The following is a 21,350-nucleotide window of genomic DNA, read 5'->3' as shown; positions in this document are numbered from 1 at the left end:
TCAGCATTTCTTCAACTCTGTATTGGATCCTGGCTAATGCTATGTCTTTATAAATTTGTATTGATTTACCCTATGGCATTTTTTATGGAAATGTCCTTGACAGTGTAAAGAATTGTCCTTGATACTGCATGGAAATGCCCTTGATAATATATGGAAATGTCCTTGATACTGATTGTACTAATCTCACACTATGTAATCCACCTTGAGTCCCGGTGAGAAAGGCAGACTATAAATAAATAATTTTTTTAAAAAATTATGCACACATGTACATAGGCAGAAAGGAAAAAGTAGAAAAACAAGAAAGTACTTTACTTGTATATTTTCCCCCCTAAAACGGAAAGGCTACAGAGACGTTTGTGAAGCCATGTGGCTAGGGCCGTGAGCTTCGAGCCAGCAGAACCCTGATTCAAATCTCACTTCAGCCATGAAGTGAGTGGCTAGTCCCTCAGCTTCTTCAGCTAGGATTGCCAGCAAACCTGGTGGGAAAAATCCTGTCAGTTTAATAGAGCATGGAAATCAGTACGTGAAGCTTTTCATGACATGGAGGTAAATAACATCACCTGGTAAATAACTTCCCATTAAGCATCTATTAAAGGGACAAGACATTTTTCTCCAGGCAGTCAGCCACTCTACATCTTGAAATATCTCAGCAGTCTGTGGCATTTGTTTCTGTGTGAACTTTGTAACCTTCATTGTTACATGTTTCTCTCAATTAGACAGAAAGTAAATTATTTTATCTACATCTGGCAGAACAGGACAAACCATCTGACTACAGCTTCGAGTATTACTTCATTGGTTCAGTATACTATATATCGCCATGAGGTACTTAATGACAAACACTCTCAGTTATCCCATCTACCTGAAGAGAAACTGGTTGGTCCGAAGGAATAAAAACCTTTTTGCTCAATTTCCACTTGAAACCACCACTTAGGCACCATTCTGAGCTTGCCGCCATGTAGACACCTCTCCCCTCTACACACCTATGCAATCTTATGAATCGTAAAGGGGTGGGGGGAGGAATCTATATTTGGAAAGAAACCTAAATCAACCAATTAATGATTTATTTTTATGCATTTTACAAAATTTCTACCCTGCCTTTCTGCCCTCACAAAGTGACTAACAAATTCAAACATACGTAATAAAATTACATTTTAAAACAATTAAAACCATCTCAAAACACACACACACCCAAAGCTGTATGCAGGAATCAAAATCCAATACAATTGCCAATTAAAAGAGTTCACAAAATAGGAAGAGGGTTCTTGGCTGGAGCTGGATTCACCCACAATGGAGAGGCGTTCGCTTGCGGCACTGGGCTTTTACGGCTGGGCCAAGACACCCCTGGACCTCCAGGGCCTGGTAAAGTATGGCGTGGTGGTTAGAATGTCAGACTAGGATCTGGGTTCAAATCCCAGCCGTTTGCAAAGTGATCCTGGGCCAGGGATGTGCGCTTTCTCTCAGCCTAACCAAACTCACAGGTTTGCTGTGAGGATAAGGAGTGGGGGCGGAAATTAGGTGCACTTCTTTGAATTCCCTGAAGGGACAGGATTATAGTGCCATAAAGTGTACCCATGTTTCCCCATACTTGGTCCCCTAAGCCCCACATTTAAATCCTACGAAGGTGCAGGGATTAAAGAAGTCATCTGAGAGCCTCCTAGAAAACTGGGGGCTGCCTCCCCCTTCTAAAGGCCATTTAGCTCAGCCCCAGGGGGTCAGGTGACTGACTGACCACCTCCAGAAAAACGAGATGGTAGAGAAGAAGGAAGCCCCCCCCCAATTCCTCCCCCCCCCCCCTTGCAAATGTGCTGCGCACATCGGGAGACACCCATCCTGTCTTCATCCACCACCCCCTCTCCAAATCCTCTCCAATCCGCCACACACAGAAATATCTTCTCAAAGGGCCCCCTTTCCCCCCTCCCCTCAGCCACTGAAGTAAAAGTCTTTACGCCTTTGTGCTGGGGATTCATTAACATTCCCGCAGTGAGCTTCTCCGAGGATTTTACTTTTGTAGCTCTGAGGGGAGGTCAAAAGGCCACAGGGAAGAGGTAAAAAGGAGGCAGGAATGGTGTTGGGTGGAAAAAAATAAAGGGGAGAGGGAGGAAGGGCGTCCCAAAAGATGCTGGCTTTCCAACGGGGAGGAGAGAAGGGGGAGCCAGGGGGAACGTGTTGTGCAGGACAGATGGAGGAGTTAGGTGGGATGGTGGTGGAGGGAGAAAGAAAGAAAGAAAGAAAGAAAGAAAGAAAGAAAGAAAGAAAGAAAGAAAGAAAGAAAGAAAGAAAGAAAGAAAGAAAGAAAGAAAGAAAGAAAGAAAGAGTTTTAAAAGATGGGTTTGGGAAGAAGGCCCTCTAAGCCCCTTGCCCACACCCTTTTTTTCCAATAAAAGTGCAGGAGAAAATAGCATTTTACCCAAGGATGTGAACTGGACTGGGGTGGGGTGTTAATTCCAAGGATATCCAGAATACGGAGCACATTTCTTCAAGAAGCACACTGATTTAGGATTCAAAAGGATTCATATTCCCATTGGCCAAGGCCTACCCAAAGGCAGCGGGGTGGCCAATGAAGGTTCCTTAAGCAGTTTGCTGTTTTGGATTTTTTATAAAGAAAATTGGGCTAAGACTGCCCAGTCAACAGTTTTCAATAAAACTCCCACATACTCCAAAGGATTCTGCTCATTCTTGATCAGAGATGGACAAGTGGAGGCCAGCCTGCCATAATTCAAACTCAGAGCAGTTCACGGCCCTCTGCCCTAGCTATAACATGAATGGGAAAGCCCACAGCCTCCATGCTGTTTGGATTGTCGAGACATCTCAGCGCCTATCTCATTGTCTGATTGTTGAGTATTCATTTATATATTTAGGTTTTTTCCGATGTTGAAGACTTGGTAGGAACAACAGGTGTTGTTCTTGTTGTTGCCGTTGTTACTTCTACTTCCATTTCACAAACGGGGAAAACTGAGATTTCCATAATAACTAACTCCAAATGGACCAAAAAACTCACAACTGGGGTGGGATTTCAACCAAGGTATCTTGTGTCTCAAGTTCAGCATGCTCCACTCAATGAATGACACTTCGCTAAATTTGTCTTACAAACAAAACACAAAATTACATTATTTTTCTATCTGTGTACTCACCTGCTGGATTGATATAGAGAGATCCCTTTAAATACCAGAGGCAAGAAGATATCAAGCTTGCAACTGGAAGCTGAGTAACTTTTCAGAACATTTCCGGTGGGAAGCTGTGCTGTTCTGCAGTAGAACAGCAGGATTTGAGTCCAGCGGCACCTTAGAGACTAACAAGATTTTTAGGGTATAAGTTTTCCAGAATCTGGAGAAGGAAGCTTTGATCCTCAAAAGCTTATACGCTTGAAAAATCTTGTTGGTTTCTAAGGTGCCACTGGACTCCAATCCTGTTTTTCAGAAGTGACTGTGACTTTTAGAATTTGGCCTGTTTCCAAAGTGCCCTTTTCAAACCTGACTTGGTAGGATCGCCGCTTTCCCCATTTTTGAGTACAGCTTCAGTTCTGCCCTTTTCCCAATCTGATTTTGAACCCTTTTAAAACCCACACATTTTTTCTTCTGTTTAGGAACTCTCAAGCAAAAATGCAGAGGAGTTAGCTGTGTTAGTCTGTGGTAGCAAAATCAAAAAGAGTCCAGTAGCACCTTTAAGACTAACCAATTTTATTGTAGCATAAGCTTTCGAGAATCACAGTTTTCTTCGTCAGATGCATGGTACAGAAACTGGTTTCTGTACCACGCATCTGACGAAGAGAACTTGATTCTCGAAAGCTTATGCTACAATAAAATTGGTTAGTCTTAAAGGTGCTACTGGACTCTTTTTGATCAAGCAAAAATGGTCCCGGTCACCTTTCCAAATCCTAAATGTTCCCTCTTTAGTCTTCCCTAGCCCAGCAAGTCGAGGCGTGGCAGAAAAGGGAATTAGTTCTGAACCTCTGCGAACCCTTCTTGAATTTGGGAAGCCTTTCCCCAGTGCATTTTATAGCTTGGCCTTCCTCCCCACCCCAGAGGTGGCTGCATCGGAGGCAGATTTCCTCCCGAACCAATTTGCAAGTTGGCCGGCCAGGAAAGGAAGGAGTTAAACCTGCCTCTTCTCCTCGCTTTAGTACAAAAGGAAAAGAGTGTACAGAAAGATTAAGAGTTTTGCTTTTACAATGAGGGGCACAAAGGAGGGGGCGTGTCCCCCGGGGATGCGAGGGGGAACGCGGAGGGGGCCGGGGGGGGGGGCTGCAGGAGGCATCCCAGTCCGGAGGGAGAGGCGCCCGGTGCCCACTGGCTGCCCACCAAAGAGCCAGCCGCGGGCGCCCTCCCCAGCCCCCCCCCCGCGGCCATGTCTCGCCGCAAGCAGCGCAACCCCCAGCAACTCATCTCGGACTGCGAGGGCTCCACGGCCTCCGAGAACGGTGGGTGCCCCGGCCCGGGGCGGGGGGGGGAGTGTCGGGGGCGCACGGCTGGCAGGTGTCGCGCGTGGGCGGGGGGGGGTAGCGTGGGAAACTCGGACGGGGGCGCATCGAGAGCCCGGCGGAGGGGCTGGACCGGGCCGCGAGGGGGGGGGGGCTTGGAGTTTGGGCAGGGCGGGAGGGGCCGGCGCCGGGCGCAGGGTAGCCCGTGGCACCGGCGCGGGCGCTCCAGCAGCAGGTGACCCCCTTCTTGGGTTCCTCTTTCTTTTCTTCCACTTTTCCTCCTTCCTTTTTCTTTCCCTCCTTCCTTTCACTTTCTCTCGCCTTCGTTTCCTCCCTTTCTTCCACTTTTCCTTCCTTCCTCTTTATTTTCTTCCTTTCTTCTACTTTGTCCTTTTCCTCCCTTTCTTCTACTTTTCCTCCTTTCCTTTTTCTTCTCTCCTTTTCCTCATTTCTTCCACTTCCCTTCAACTTTTTTCCTTCCTTTCTTCCACTTTTCCTCCCTTCCTCTTTCTTTTCCTCCTTCCTTCCACTTCCCCCTTTCTTCCACTTTTCCTCCTTTCTTTTCCTTCTCCTTTCTGGTCTTCTTTCCTTTCTTTCATTTTTCCTCCTTTCCTTTTCCCCTTCTACTTTCTCTCACCTTTTCTTCCACTTTTCCTTTCTTTTTTCCCTTCTACTTTCTCTCTCCTTTTCCTCATTTCTTCTATTTCCCTTCAAGTTCCTTCCCTTCCTTTATTCCACTTTTCCTCCCTTCTGTTCTTTTCCTTTCCTTCCACTTCCCCTTCTTCCACTTTTCCTCCTTTCCTTTCTTTCTTTTCCTTCTCCTTTCTCTTGCCTTCTTTCCCTTCATTTCTTCCACTTCCCCACAACTTCTTTTCCTTCTTCCACTTTTCTTCCCTTCCTTTTCCTCCTTTCTTCTACTTTCTCTCTCCTTCTTTCCGTTCTTTCCTTCCACTTTTCACCTTCTTTTTCCTTCTTTCTTCTTCTATTTTCCTTCTCTTGCTCATCACAATTAGCACCAGAGATAGTCTCAGGTAGCTGTGTTGGTCTGCAATGGAAGAGCAAGATGGGACTCCAGTAGCACCTTTAAGATCAGGCAGTAAGCTTTCCAGACTAGTCTAAGCTCCCTTCGTCAGATACTATTTGACTCTCTTGAAAGCTTATGCCCTAGAAATCTTGTTGGTCTTTAAGGTGTCACTAGACTTGAATCTTGCTCATAAGAGATTGCAGAGGCCAATTGGGACCCATCCAAGTCTCTCCTTGATAACTTTTAAACCAGAATGGCATCTAGGATGTGTGGCTGATGGGATAGTGTGTGAGATAAGAAGAGATAACTAGGAATATTCAGTTCAGTGAAGGAAAAGCCCTCAAGATCAATGGATCCCACAGAACTTAGCCCTGATACAGCCTCAGAAACATTTTAGGAATCCTCCTAATAACCCTGCAAGGAAGGCCAGTGTTACCATGAACCTCACATTTTAGGCAAAGGTATGGAAGCTGCATCAGATAGTAGGTTGCCAAAGGCTACCAGGCGAATGTATGACTGAAGGACATTCCAGGTTCCATTTCTCCCTGCGACACTACAGTAGTTGTCAACCTTTTTCTAAAGAAGGATCACCCATCCTTCTGCACTTTCTAACCCACCAACCCTGTGCTTACCATAAGCTGTGAGCAGCTGGTCCTTGCCAAGCAAAACCCGTTTCAGGTGGCTCAAAAAAGTGAGCCAAATCACATTATGCAGTATAAAGCAATACAGACATAAATTAATAAATGAAACAAGGCCCCCATTGCCTCCTACACAGAAAATCAATTCTGATGAGGCCAGCTTGGCTGCACTTTCACACCCCAGTCCATGCAATTTTGAGAGCCAGTATAGTGGTTAGAGTGTTGGATTCGGATCTAAGAGACCCAGGTTCAAATCCCCGATCTGACACAGAAGCTTATGGGGTGACTTTGGGCTAGTTACACACTCTGAGCCTAACTTACCTCACAGGGTTGTTGTGAGAATAACATGGAGGACAGGAAAATGATGCCAGCTACTTTGGATCTCCATTGGGGAGAAAAGCTGGATCTAAATTAATTTTTTTAAAGAATACTTGCACACAAACACACATGCTAGCTACTCTTGCACTGAAAGTCTGTGTATTATGGGCTGCATTCACATAGAACCTTGCATAGTGAGTCTGTCTCTCACACACACGCATACATCCATGTGCTCCTAAGGCACAGATCTGTGCACATTGTGTCCCACATTCTTTCCAAGTCCTACAAATTATTCTGCCCTTTCTCTCTCGCTGTCCCTTATGCCTTGAAGAACTGCCTTGTAGAACTCCTGCAAACCTTCCCCGAAGCTCCTCTTTAGGCACAACCCTTGAGTCACCATTTCCTACCCGTGTTATGCTAGCATTGAGTTTTAGATTCGATAGCCTGGGGTTGGGACCTCTCTTCTTGCACTCCACAAAAGCAACACATACAGCAAGGATGAAACAAGAGCCAATTTGCAGCCCAGGCTGTAGTCCTTCTCAAATGACGTTTTAGGAAGCACAAATGTGGGTACTGAAGAAGTAGCACGTTGGCAGCAGTCCCTATGTCATGCACCATCATCCGGAAGAGCGCATAGATCCTATGCCCAAACAGATGAGTTTGCATCATCATCAGGAAATTTTCTTCGCTTTGCATGCGCAAAGGATAGGGGAAAAAGTCAGGGCTTGGTAAAATCTTCATTCTCAGGACTCCACCACTCTGGCTCTCGTGCTCTTTCATGCGCACACACGTTTGGTCCCAGGCATCTGTGCATTTGCTATCACGGCATTCTCCCACGCTTACACCCCACATCATGTATAGCTTTCCAAAGGCAGGAAGACCGTCACACACATATGCGTTCTGTCACACTTCCTCATACACATTTTTGCCACACACTGCCTCTTTTCTCTCTTGCTTTCTCTGGGCTTTGTGCTGTTGCTAAGTAACTCCCTGAGTCCCAGATAGTCGCTCTTGTGTTAAGTTAGATCCCCCCCCTCTTTTTTTTTCTTTTTGGGCATTTGCTTGTGACAATTATACTAGATTGACTAGCGTCCAGCTTCCTCTGGGTTTTTCAGATGCACAGAGAAAGGCAGGAGGGAGCTGACTCTATGCATGATTTTTGTTCTCCGTGGAAAAATAAAGTTTAGCTGCTGTGAGCAGAGACAGAGAAGCAGCTGAGCATTTCTTTGGGAAGTGCTTGGGTGGGCGGGAACTTGTCCCTATTTAGGCATAAGACTTCTTATAGGTTAACACATGGAATCATAGTCTGAACCTACAAATTTTGTCAGACACATGGATCTTTGGGAGTGTGTGGTGGGGGAGTGGGGAGGATGGAGGGTCCGTATGGTGTAGTTGTGACTATAGCATATTGGACTAGGATTTAGGGGTGATGGTGGACAGTGCCCTCAAGTCATAGCTGACTTATAGCAACCTCTTGGGGGGGGGTTCATGGCAAGAGACTAACAGAGGCGGTTTGCTATTGCCTGCCTCTGCAACCCTAGTCTTTGCTGGAGGTCTCCCATCCACTTACTGTCCAAGGTCAGCCCTACTTAGCTTTCAAGATCTGACGAGATCGGGCTTGCCTGGGTTATCCAGGTCAGATTCAGGATAGACAACGGGAAGGACTTTAAGGACTTGAGTTCTTAAAATGTGGAATTCGCTGCCTAGTGATGTAGCTGCCAGGGCATCAGGGGAGCAGACAGATTCGTGAAGGACAGGCCTATCAGCAGCATTTAACCATAGAGGCTAAAGGGAACCTCCATACTCAGAGGCAGTCTACCTCTGAATACCGGTGCCAGGGAGCAACATCAGGGAAAGTCCTCAGACTCTCTGCTCTGTTGTTGGCCCTCCAGCGTAACAGTTAGGCCACGGTGTGGGACAGGATGGTGGACCGCTAGTCTGATCCATCAGGGCTCTTACGTTCTTACAGGAGCTCTTTCATGCATTATGAAATGGTAACACGCTACACAGGGAGCCACAGCCAGTCCTGGGCATCTAAAAAGTATTTAGGTTTAATTCACAAGCTCATTGCATCCCTTGATTTCTAGGGGCATAATGATGACTGGCTGCCAAATGAACAAGGAGAAAATGAACAAATGAGCAAACCAACTCCACTTCCAAGCATTACAATGGGTGGGGGGAGCGGCAATACAGGCATTCTCTCTGCCATGCCGCTTGGTATGGGCACAGGGCCATTCACACATGCAAAACCTCCTTTGAGGACACAGCCATCGGATGATTAATATACCTATGGGAATTGTCCTCACATACATAACTTCATCTCCACTTGGTGTTGCTAATTTGCACTTTCAAGTGTACCTCTAAAAGAAAAGAAAGTCATGTGTGAATCTGCCCCAGCGGCTATGCTGTTGGGACAGATGGCAGGAATTTATTTATTTACCTCATTTATACTCCACCTCTCCCCCAACTGGGAGCCAAAGCAGCTTACAACATTCTCCTCCCTTCTATCGCAACAACAACCCTCTAGGGTAGGTTAGGCTGAGAGCATGTGACTGGCCCAAGTTCACCACCAGGAAGTGTCTACGGCTAAGTGGGGTCTCCCAAATCTTCATCTGACACTCTAGCCATTACACAACACTGCCTCTCAATTGGGTTCCTCCAAAACTGGGTGGGTGCTCTAAAAGGACAGGAGTCTTCTTTTCCTTTTTTACACCAAACTGACTGTTATCCAGTGAAGACAGTGCCAGGCAGGTAGCTGTGTCGGTCTGCAGTAGAGCAGCAGGATTTGAGTCCAGTGGCACCTTAAGAGACCAACAAGATTTTCAGGGTATATGCTTTTGAGAGTTAGAGCTCCTTTTTTCAGATAATCTGATATCTGAAGAAGGTACAGGTATTCTTCAGGTATCTGCATACGTGAGCTTTGACTCTGGAAAGCTCATATGCTGAAAATCTTACTGGTTTCTAAGGTGCCACTGGACTGGACTCAAACCCTGCTGTTCTACTGCAGACCAACACGGCTATCTACCTGAAACAAACTGGCTGTTGGAGTTGCCAGGTTAAGTTAGAGGATTCATGGAGTTTGGGGGGGGGGTAGAATCTGGGGAGTCGCATTTGGGGAGGAGGGGGACCTCAGCAGGGTTTAAGGCCATAGAGTCCACAACCAGTTTGGTGTAGAGGTTAAGAATGTGGGACTCTATTCTGGAGAGCCGTGATTGATTCCCCACCCCTCCACTTGAAGCCAGCTGGGTGACCTTGGGCTAGTCATGGCTTTCTGGAGCTCTCTCAGCCCCACCCACCTTACAGGGTGTTTTGTTGTGGGTATAATGGCATACTTTTGTAAACCTCTCTGAGTGGGCATTAAGTTGTCCTGAAGGGCAGTATATAAATCGAATGTTATTGTTATTATTATTCCAAAGTAGACCCTTTCTCCAGGGGAACTGATCCCTGACGCCGGGAAATCAGTTTTGATTCCGGGAGATCTCCAGCCCCCACCCGGAGGTTGGCAGCCCTTTGACCCCACTCCGTTTCCTTTCTTCTCCCTCCCTGTCCAGGTGCGCTCCGTGGCGCACGAGAGCGCAGCGCCGCTCCTTCGCCTCCTTGCCTCTCGGCCCGCCGCCGCCGCCGCCCTCCAGACGCCAGAGGTCCCTGCTGCAGCCGGGTGGGAGCCGCTCTCGGCAGCCGATCGCTGGCCCGGCCGCTTCCTCCTCCATCCTCCGGGAGCGGAGGCCGGGCGGCCGGGATGAGCAGCCCCCGAGGGCGCGGGCAGGAGGCGGAGGACGAGGCGATGGGGGAGCGCGCAGGTGGGGACTGGGGGCTGGCCCGGCCGCGCTCCCGCTTCGCCCAGGGGCCTCCGAGGGGTGGGGAAGGAAGGGCGGCTGCAGGCCTGGAGCCAGCCGGCCCCCCAGCCCCAGCCCTGGGCGTTCATTCCTCCACCCGGGGCGGTGGCACCGTCTGCTTCGTTAGCCAAAGCGCCCTCTGCGCCCCGGATGGCTCGGGCGGGCCCGGCTGCAGCTCTCCGGCCCTTCCCATTGTCCCTGCCGTCCAAATGCACGAGATGCCCCTCTTCGAGGTGGAATTCGGTGGGCACGTCGCCGGGGACTGGGTTTGCAGGGAGGGGTGGCAGGAGTTGGGGCTGGGCGGATGCTTGCAAAGGGGATTTGCAAGCGGAGGTATGCCAGGCTCTCGAGGTTGCCAGCTCCCGGTAGGGAAATTCCAAGAGATTTGGGGAGTGGGGCCTCACCTGGGTATAATGCCGTAGAGTCCACCCTCGAAAGCGGCCATTTTCTCTAGGGAGACTCATCTCTGTGGCCTGGACATCAGTTGCAATTACCGGAGATTTCCAACCACCTGGAGATTGGCAACCCTAACACACCCCTCTGTTTTGCATGGCAGATTTTTTTTTTCATGACTCCCATTGCTTTGCATTTTCCTCACCTTTGGGAACTGGGCCTGTTTCTTTGGAAATATTTTTCCTTGGCGATGAGGACTAGAAAACTTGCTTTTCTTAAGAGACAAACTCTGAAATTGATAGTGTATTTAAAGGTTATAGAGCTTCCAATATTTTCCCTCGCCCGAGTTGGACAGGGAGTGGTCGTGGGATTTGAGTGTGGCAAGCCCTTTCACTTTTGTTCGGATTGTGGGTGTCTGTTATATAGTTATTTTTTCTCCTTTTCCAAAACAGCTGTGCAGTTAGTTTTTCTCCTTTTTCTAGCTGTGTTCAGACTTCGGTACCCACCTGGTCTAACCGCATCCCCTTTCTCCCTCTCGCTTTCCCCAGGAGACACTGGCGATGAGTCGGCTCCCCTCTCCTGCCCCTCCTGCCACATCGGCTTAAAAGACCCCCTGGAGTTGTCCGCCCATGTGGAATCCTGCTGTCCGGAGCAGCCCACCTGCTCTTCCGCCACCAGTGCCACGGCTGCTGGCCAAGAGACCACCAGCTCTTCCTCTTCTTCCTCCTCCTCCTCTTCCGTGGAAGTCCGTCCCGAAAGCCCTCCGAGCATGGATGTGGAATCAGGGCCCTTGTCGACAGACCCGAGCCAGGAGCCAGCCCCTCCCCCGCCTCTGCCGCCACCTCCCCCGCCGCCACCTCCCCCCACAACCATCCCCACAGGACACCTCAACATCCCCCTCATCCTGGAGGAGCTTAGGGTCTTGCAGCAGCGGCAGCTTCATCAGATGCAGATGACGGAACAGATCTGCCGCCAGGTGTTGCTGCTGGGCTCCCTGGGGCAGGTGGGCTCACCAGCGCCGTCAGCTGAGCCAGCCCCAGGAGCCACCCTCCCACCCAAGCCTCCCTTGCCTGTCTTTTCCATCAAAACCGAGCCAGGCAGGACCCCGTCGTCTGGTTCTCCCGAGGTGCCCAAGCCCGCTTTCTTCCACCTTTACCATCCTTTCCCCGGGGGGACCAGGGTACCCAAAGCCGAGCAGCTCTTGGCTCCGGCTTTCCCCACAGCTACGGGCCTTTTGGCTGCTCAGTGTTTGGGCGCTGCCCGAGGGTTGGAGCAAGCGACTTCGCCTGGGCTGCTGCGGCAGAAGAACGGAAGCAGCGGGGAAGCCAGTTTGGAGGAAAAGCCGGGCGGGCGCCACAAGTGCCGTTTCTGCGGCAAAGTCTTTGGGAGCGACAGTGCCCTCCAGATCCACCTGCGCTCCCACACGGGCGAACGCCCCTACAAGTGCAACATCTGCGGCAACCGCTTCACCACTCGTGGCAACCTCAAGGTGCACTTCCACCGTCACCGGGAAAAATACCCTCATGTCCAGATGAACCCTCACCCTGTCCCTGAGCACCTCGACTATGTCCTCACCACTTCGGGGCTGCCCTACGGCATGTCTGTGCCCCCTGAGAAAGCTGAGCCAGGCGAAGAGAGCGCCGTTCCGCCCGCTGTCACTGAGCGCAAAGCCCTCAGTGCTACCGAGAGTCTCACGCTGCTCTCCGGGGCCTCTCCGTCAGCCGCAGCCCAAGCCTTGCCTAGTTTCAACAAGCTGGTACTGATGAAGGCTGTGGAGGCGAAAGGGAAGGGGGACGAGAACACTCCTCCAGAAAGGGAGACCGAAGGTGCTCGGCTTCAGCTAGGGAAGCTAGTGGGGTCGCTACCCAGCTGGGCCCTGTTGGCTAATCACTTCAAGGCAGGCACTGCAGTGGGGCCTTTTCCCTACGTCCTGGAGGCCTCCCCCTCGGAGACCTCTAAGCTTCAGCAGCTGGTGGAGAAGATTGATCGTCAGGGGTCTCCGTCCTCGGGCGCCACTCCAGTCGCCGCCACCCAAGCCGTGGCCTGCTCCTCATCGTCTTCTTCCCTGCCTGCAACCTCCGGGTCAAACCAGTGTGTTATCTGTTTGCGAGTCTTGAGTTGTCCCCGGGCTCTGCAGCTCCACTACGGACAGCACGGTGGGGAGAGACCCTTCAAGTGCAAAGTGTGCGGCCGTGCCTTTTCCACCCGGGGGAACCTGCGAGCCCATTTCGTGGGCCACAAAACCAGCTCGGCGGCCCGCCCTCAGAACTCGTGCCCCATCTGCCAGAAGAAGTTCACCAATGCAGTCAGCCTCCAGCAACATGTCCGCATGCACCTGGGAGGGCAAATCCCCAACGGGGCGCTCCTCCCAGAGCCCTCCACCGCTGAAGGAGCCATGACAGGAGAAGGAGAGAAGCAGCAGCAGCAGCCACTGCAGCCAGCCCCTCCGCAAGATGGAGAGCTGACGGAAGAAGACGAAGAAGAAGCCACTGACGAAGACTCTTTGGAGAGCGGTATAGAGAAGGCAGAAGGACCCTCCAGCCCAGAACAGGAGGCTCCATGTCTTGCCAAGGAAGGGGAGGAAGCGGGACCAGCAGAAGAGGAAGAGGGGGGCACTGGGGCTGCCTCCCCATTGGGGGCCAGAAGTCCTCAGCGCCCCACGCAGGAGGGGGAAGAGAAAGCAGAAATGGAAGTAGAGGAAGGGGGAACCCTGCAAGAAGAGGAAGAGGAAGAACAGGGGAAGGAGAAGGGGACAGCAGGGGAAGGTCCGTCAGAGAAACCACAGGGCATCCAAGCCAAAGAGGGCCCGTCCCTGGCTTGTGGGATTTGCAAACAGGTGTTTCCAGACAGAGCCGCGTTGCGCAAACACGCACTGACTGCTCACCACCAGGTAAGAGAGAGAGGACTTTTTCTCCTTTCTCAGGGTTTCTCCAGCCCTGGCAGTACGGAGTTGGGCGAGTACGCGCTTTACAAGGAAGTGCCATCTTTTTTGTGATTGAATGCCATCATGCACTCTGCTCCCTTCTAGAGGTAGCTCTGGAATATGCAAGGGCTATCTATGGGCATCTCCCACTCAGAATCCAGAGGAGTTAGCCGTGTGAGTCTATTGTTGTAAAATAGTAAAGAGTCCAGTAGCACCTTTAAGACTAACCAATTTATTGTAGTATAAGCTTTCGAGAACCACAGCTCTCTTCGTCAGAAGCCACTCTTTACTATTTTCCCACTCAGAATATAGGACTAGGACACATTCATTTATTCTTCTGTTTATTTACTGCATTTATACCCCACTTTTCTCCCCAACGGGAACCCAAAGCAGCTTACATCATTCTCCTCTCCTCCATTTTATCCTCACAACCCTGTGAGGTAGGCCAGGCTGAGAGTGTGTGATTGGCCCAAGGTTAGCCAGTGAGCTTCTACAGCAGGATGGGGATTCGAACCTAGTCTAGTATGATCCTAGTCTAACATGCTAACTATTACACCACATGTTTGTTTAATTTACTTAGAAGGTAAAATTTTAATGCCAACTTTCCACCCAAATACAGTCCCCAGGGGGGTAAACGTGAAAACAGCATTTAAAATAATATATAAAATAACTCAATAAAATTATATAAAAATACAAGAAACCCAAGGAGGCGGGCCATTAGCAATTATTGGGGGCGTACCAACCAAAACATGAAAGTCTTCACCCACTAGGGGAAGACAACGATAGAGGCAGACAGATGAATCCCTCTGGGGTAAGGTAAAAGCAGTACGATAATAAATTGTAAAACAGCAAGCTTGAAAGTTAGCAATCTTAAAACAAGCAAGAGTCATTACAAACAGTATTCAGTAGCATAAAATGGTATTCGTAAAACGGAGTAGAAACAGGTCATAAAGAGATGGAACCCGTCAATTGAAAGCCTGGGCAGAAAGAAATGTTTTGGTGCCATTAAGGAGGTGCCAGGTGAGCAGCAAGGGGGAAGGAATTCCAGAGGTGAGGCGCCACCACAGAAAAAGCCTTGTCTCTAGCTGGAGACGAGGGCACTCTTGTTCTAGAGGGGATCGGGACAGAGATTGCAGCTTCTTCCCACCCTAGAACAGGGTGACTGGGCCACACGGGGCCTTGTTCCCATTGACTGATCGGTGGGCCTTGCATCCGTCTGTACCAGAAGTCATGGTCACTAGCTGTAGGCCAGAAAGAGGCCTTCGTACTCTGCTGCATCTGTAGGTGGTATCTGACCACCAGAAACGTAGCGGTTTTGTCTTGTGCAGTTGGCAACTCTCTCTACTGCTTGTGTTAAACCAGGAAGAGGCAGCCATGTTGTGCCCTCCTTTCTGGAGGAGGTTGCTAGGCTACCAAAAAATGGTGGCCATTGCTAAGGGCTCATGTTTCCTCAGGAGGCAAGACATCCTCGATTGTATAAAGTCTGTCTGGTACAATTACATTCGTTTAATTGTCATGGCTACTTTTTTGTGGAACTTTGGAGATTATCGTATATCAGAGCTGAAGATTCCTAGTGGACGTTTCTGAATGATCTCCTAAAACTACGTTACCCACAGTTGTTTGACGAGAGCTGTTAACACTGAAAACGAATTTACTGCAAGAGTGTCCTTGGGTGCTCAGATATGCCACCTCCTTTGCCTGTTGATTTTTGGTTTTAATTGCAGGATTTAAGTCCAGAAGCACCTAAGAGACCAACAAGATTTTCAGGGTATAAGCTTTCAAGAGTCAAAGCTCCCTTCTTCAGCTACCATCTTGCATAATTTGATCCTGCCTTTCCTGTAAGGGGCTTAGAGCAGTGTATGTGGGTCTTTCTTCTCTGTTTTTTTCTCACAACAGCCCTGTGAAGTTGGTTAGGCTGTGTACATAATAATAATGACAACAATAATAACAACAACAACATTTGATTTATATACCACCCTTCAAGATGACTTAACACCCACTCAGAGTGGTTTACAAAGTATGTTATTATTATCCCCACAACAAAACACCCTGTGAGGTGGGTGGGGCTGAAAGAGCTCCTAGAAGCTGTGACTGACCCAAGGTCACCCAGCTGGCTTCAAGTGGAGGAGTGGGGAATCAAACCCTGCTCTCCACATTAGAGTCCTGCCGCTCTTAACCACTATACCAAACTGGCTCTCCAGTTTGTACTCTCTGAACAAAGCCCCCACCCCTGCTTCTGTTCTTCCAGATTGCTGGGAATTGTAGTTTTGTTATTCCCCTCCTAAAACTACAATTCCCAAGCTTCCTTGAAGGGAGCTGTGATGGTTAAACTAGTTTTGGTGATTCTATCAGCAAAGCGTCGCTGTTAGTTTTAAGCTGTGTTTGATCCATGTGTAACGCCCTGCTTCTTTTTTGCTCCGCAAGGTTAATATGAGCAGCCCTGCATGGATCAGCAACCCGGCGCGACACGGACAGCGCCTGTCCTTAGAAGGCCCTGTGCCCGTTCTGTCGGGAGGCCAGGTGAAGCTGCAGGACTTCCTGGGGCGCGACATTCCAGCCCAGCTTGTGGGGGTGGGACCCCTCTCTTTCTGGAACCAATACACGGCCTTCCTGTCCGGAGGCCTGCCGGCCAAGCCAGCCCATGGCTCTGCTGCTTCTGGCTCTTCCTCTGCCTCCTCATCGACTTCCAACATGGCTGCCCAAGGCCTCTTTGGCAACATGCCAGGGAAAGCAGTCCCTGGGGAGGCCAAGGAGAAACCTGCTATGGGGTCTCTGTTGCTGCTTCCACCGCCACCAGCCCCAGCTCCGGAAGTGCTCCCTGAGAGCCAAGGGAAGGGCGAAAAGTAATGAGGTCTGGATGAAGTCCCATCAGGTAAGGGGTTGAGAAGAAAGAACAGCTGTTCCCCAACTGTACAGTCCTGAAGTCTCTGGCCAACATATCAATGAGTCACATTAAGCTGGATACATAGACTCCTTTCATCTATCGGTAAAACCATTCTGTACATTTTGTATCCTGCCATTCTTCTGTGAGCTCAGGGTGGTATTCTCTTTATTGTCACCACAGCCTTGTGTGGTAGGTCCAAAATCAGCTAGTGAGCTTGATGCTCCAGTAAGGAGTTGAACCTCCCAGGGTCTTTTCTAACCACTACACCACATGCCTCTTTCACAAGAGGAAATCTTCTTGCCCTGGAGGACAGCTCCACCAATAAGAACAGTGGAAACTTTGGATTCAACCGGACCACTTTGCACGGCAACTTTTACGAAAACTATAAATTCTGGTCATTGGAAAGAAGGTAGAGAAGTTTGGATTCATGGTGTGGAAGAGGCATAGTGTTGGAGGAGCAATTATCAACTTACTGCAAAAATCCTGGCCCTGTTACGGTTTTTGCAGCTTCAAACAGCTTCTGGTTTCCCTCTATGCTGCCGCCGCCCTGGTTTCCAAGTGATAGTCCTCATTTTCCAGCCCTGGTCCCTGCTAAATTGCTCGAGCTGGGTTTTTTTGCATCTGTGGACCATTTTGTTATTTTTATTTTATTTTACAATGTTTATACTCTACCTTTCTCATTGAGACTCAAGGCAGATTGGTGGTAGTGGAAAGTGCTGTTGGAACATAGCCAACTTATAGTGACCCCTGCCGGGTTTTCAAGGCAAGAGACTTAAAGGTGGTTCAAGGCAGATTACGCAGTGTCAATCAATGGCATCAATAGGACAAGCCATCAAATAAACAATGTCCTTGGGTTAGGATTATAGAAATCTGAAAACAAGCATAGAATAGCAGGATTCGGGTCCACTAACAAAGACCAACTAGATTTCCAGAGTATAGCTTTCAAGAGTCAAAGCTCTCTTCTTCAGATTGACTCTCAAAACCTCATACCATGGAAATTCAGTTGGTCCTTAAGGTGCTACTGGACCCGGATCTTGTTCTTCTACTACTGACCAACACAGCTACCTACTGAAACAAACTCAGAATATTAGACATGATTCAGAGTGCAGGTAGGTAAAGGTAGTCCCCTGTGCAAGCACCGAGTCATTACTGACCCATGGGGGGACGTCGCACCGCGACGTTTTCTTGGCAGACTTTTTATGGGGTGGTTTGCCATTGCCTTCCCCAATCATCTACCCTTTACCTCCAGGAAACTGGGTACTCATTTTACCGACCTCGGAAGGATGGAAGGCCTGAGTCAACCTCAAGCCGGCTACCTGAACCCGGCTTCCGCCGGGATCGAACTCAGGTCATGAGCAGAGCTTGGGCTGCAGTACCGCAGCTTAGCACTCTGTGCCACGGGGGGGTACAGTGCAGGTACAGTGCAGAAAAATGGTATTACGTCATAAGAAAACAAAACGGGCAGCCAGTTAATACATCCTATACGTAGTGGCACAGTCCACTTTTCCTTTCACATTGTAAGTGCTTTTTGCAACCATTCCAATATAGCTAGCAAAACCAGGGCACCTCCACAAACGAGCAGGCAAACCAACTAACACAAGGAGGCAGTACAATGAACTGAATTAAATATTTTTTAAATATCTTTTTGAGGTTTTAGAAACTTTAAAGTGCAAAGTGCAACATGTGAGTCATACAAAATGCAAACAAAAGTCATAAGCAACAATACAAATGCAGTCAAAAGTCACGAACAAATTCAGTCAAAAGTCAAGAACAAGTCATTCAAAATGTGAACAGTCCAACTGGTGAGAATCACTTATATTTCATATAACTCATTTTCAGAGGGTAGACCATCCTCCAGATGGAAAGGAGCTGTAATCAATCTTCGACAACAGCCTACGGGTCTTTCGCCAGCTGATTTTCAGTTCCTGTATCATACAACAAGCTCCTTCACGGGCATGATTGTACAAACTTTGGATCTTGCTGAGTGGTGAAGGGATACTGAAGGTGGACCTGTAGAAGAAATGTCCAGTCTCTTTGGTGGCTGTTGTTGAAGATTGATTACAGCTCCTTTCCATCTGGAGGATAGTCTACCCTCTGAAAATGAGTTATATGAAATATAAATGATTCTCTCACCAGTTGGACTGTTCACATTATGAATGGCTTGTTCTTGACTTTTGACTGAATTTGTATTGTTGCTTATGACTTTTGTATGCATTTTGTATGACTCACATGTGGCACTTTGCACTTTAAAGTTTCTAAAACCTCAAAAAGATATTTAAAAAATATTTAATTCGGTTAATTGTACTGCCTCCTTGTGTTAGTTGGTTTACCATTCCAATATAGCCTAGCTCCTGAACAATTCTCCTTTCCATAGTTTACAGAATAACAGAAGCAGAGAAACCTTCATCACCAGGCAGCCCTGAAGGTGGAAACCACAGCAGAGAATGCACCTGTACAGACAAATTGTTAGGGTCCCTTGAAATCAGATTATTGAGCAGAGAAGAAATGCATGTTTTCTTTAGTGCGCATCTGTGTCTGGTCTGCGCATGACCATCAACACGCCATGCAGTGAGCATCCTGTTAGTTCAACAAGTTGCTCAGGATATCTTTTGAGAACGCAGTGAAGAGCTTTTAAATGTTCCGGGTATGCTTTTTCCCAAACTTTGGCCTCTGTGCTTTGCTTGGTGGCATGTGACTGGCCAATGTGGGACTCGATTTCGCTTTGGTCTGACCCCGCCCAGCTACTCTTACGTTTTTATGGTTTTGCTTTCAAGAGCATTCTGGGTTGTCTGGGCCTGACTGAGGGTTTGTAAGGTCATCAGATATCCTGGCAGGGTGTAGTTCTTGTGGCCTATAGAAGGTATGTAAACACTTTTCCCCATCCATTCTTTCTAATTATATATATTTTTTCTTTCCCTTTCTGTCTCTCTCTTAGGGGGAAACTTCCAGTGACATCGAAGTGGGTGGCAGGGAGGGAACTCAAGCCCGACCCCACTAGAGGAACGACTCCAGTCTAATTTTAGCGGCATTAGTCTTTTATTTTTAATGTAGCTTGGACGTCAGTTAGCCAGGAGGCCTGAACCCACCACGGAGCAGGGGGAGTGCTGTGACCCTGTGGCCTTGCGTAAAGAGGGCCCCCTCTAGTGTGGGGAAGAATGCCGGCCTATCCAGCCAAGCAGAGAGCGGACATCTTGATTTCCCCCCAATAAAAGCAGTTTGACAAAACTAGCAAGGCCGTGACTCTTATTTCTGGCAAGGGGCAGGGTATGTGCGAGTGACTGTGCTAGCCGTGTGAAAGTCTCCATGTGCGTCCTGAGGTTTTGTCTCTGTGACATTTAAACAGGCAGCACTCCGCCCAGCAGGTAGCGGCAGTAATTATAGTGCAGGTGGCATTTGGGGTGGGAGAGACTCCCCTCCCCCATGCCAGGAAAGCGCATTTTAGTTATTAAACTTCTTCCACATTGCTCAGGATGGCAAACCAGGAGTGGCTGTGTTTAAGTGGGTGAACAAAATCGAAGAGTCTTGTGACCGACAGATCAATTGTGACATGGACTTTTGTGGACCAAAGCCGCCTTCCGTGACTTATACCACAATACTGTGCACACTTGGTGGTGGAGAGTGCCCTCAAGTCATAGCTGACTTATGGCGACCCCTAGTGGGGTTTTCATGTCAAGAGACTAACAGAGGCAGCTTGTCATTGCCTGCCTCTGCAACCGTGGTCTTTCTTGGAGGTCTCCCATCCAATTACTAACCGAGGTCGCCCCTACTTAGCTTCTAAGATCTGACGAGATCAGGCTTACTTGGGCTATCCAAATCAGGGTACTGTGCACACTTACTTGGGAGAAAGCCCCATGGAGCATATCTTTATTTTATTTGTGTTATTTATAGTTGGCCTTTCTCACCTAAAGTCAGTCAGTAGACATGTATAGCAAATAGGTTAGCGCTACAAGACCTGAAATACCATACCTGTGATATAACAGGTTGGATCTTCATTGCAGCACTGTCTCACATGGCTTTTGGGCATCCGTGTGTTGTGAATCTGGTCCTGGCATGGCCTTTTCAGTAGCCCCAAAGGATCCCTCCACCCATCTCTTCACTAGGGAAAAATTGCTAATAGGACCCAAATTCAATATAGAGTAGGATCTAAATCAATGTATTAAGCCTGCCGATATAGTAAACTGATATATTAAGCCACTTCGCTGGTGAGTCATATCAGTGTAAATCTGTTAATCACTTAAATCTGCGTAAAGGCTTTTTTAGAAAAATAGTATTCCAGAAGGAAAAAAACACAATGTTATAAAATGGATGCATGCTCGTGCCCTTGTGAGCTCCCTTCTTAAAGAGGGATTCTTATCTCTTGTACGGCAGAGCAGGTCTTTTCTAAGATACTGCCTTCCTGCAGTTTTGGGGAATATTCGCATAAAAAATAACTTCAAAAACGTCACTGGTCAGTTAATTGGGGGCATCTTTTTGAGTTGACCAAAGGGTGTACTAGTTTAATCTCACTAATTTAACTGAGAGGTAGCTTAAATTATTGGAAAGAGCCATCAAATGTTTTATTTTGTACCTGTTATTTGAAATGTGGTGCTGGAAGAGAGTTCTGCGGATACCATAGACAGTCAAAAAGACAAATAAGTGGATTCTAGATCACATCAAGCCTGAATTCTCCCTAGAAGCTAAAATAACAAAACTGAGGCTATCGTACTTTGGTCACATGATGAGAAGACAAGATTCTCTGGAAAAGTTAATAATGCTTGGAAAAGTGGAAGGCAGTAGGAAAAGAGGAAGACCTAAAACGAGATGGTTCGACTCAATAAAAGAAGCCACGTCCTCCAGTTTGCAGGATCTGAGCAAGTCTGTTAAAGATAGAATGTTTTGGAGGTCTTTTATTCGTAGGGTTGCCTTAGGTGGGAGATG

The 21,350-nt window shown here is 48.4% G+C and overlaps 1 protein-coding gene across 1 annotated transcript; it reads left to right on the top strand.

The window, feature by feature from the left end:
• Positions 1-4,344: 4,344 nt before the first annotated feature.
• SALL2 (spalt like transcription factor 2) lies at positions 4,345-19,650 on the top strand. The gene is made up of 5 exons (XM_054994361.1): positions 4,345-4,417; positions 9,949-10,476; positions 11,175-13,516; positions 15,974-16,421; positions 19,369-19,650. The coding sequence occupies exons 1-4, from the start codon at positions 4,345-4,347 to the stop codon at positions 16,394-16,396; spliced, it is 3,366 nt and encodes a 1,121-aa protein (XP_054850336.1). The 3' UTR covers positions 16,397-16,421; positions 19,369-19,650.
• The last annotated feature ends 1,700 nt before the right edge of the window (positions 19,651-21,350 follow it).

The sequence above is a fragment of the Eublepharis macularius genome, chromosome 12 (genome assembly GCF_028583425.1).
Source record: "Eublepharis macularius isolate TG4126 chromosome 12, MPM_Emac_v1.0, whole genome shotgun sequence".
Taxonomy (NCBI): domain Eukaryota; kingdom Metazoa; phylum Chordata; class Lepidosauria; order Squamata; family Eublepharidae; genus Eublepharis; species Eublepharis macularius.
Note: the sequence above shows the minus strand (reverse complement) of the source record. Positions and strands in the feature narration are given on the sequence as shown.

Coding starts and splice junctions, on each gene's coding strand:
- SALL2 (XM_054994361.1), top strand. CDS start 4,345: ATGTCTCGCCGCAAGCAGCGCAACCCCCAGCAACTCATCTCGGACTGC. Junction 4,418..9,948: donor CTCCACGGCCTCCGAGAACG/GTGGGTGCCCCG, acceptor CTCCCTGTCCAG/GTGCGCTCCGTGGCGCACGA. Junction 10,477..11,174: donor CCTCTTCGAGGTGGAATTCG/GTGGGCACGTCG, acceptor CGCTTTCCCCAG/GAGACACTGGCGATGAGTCG.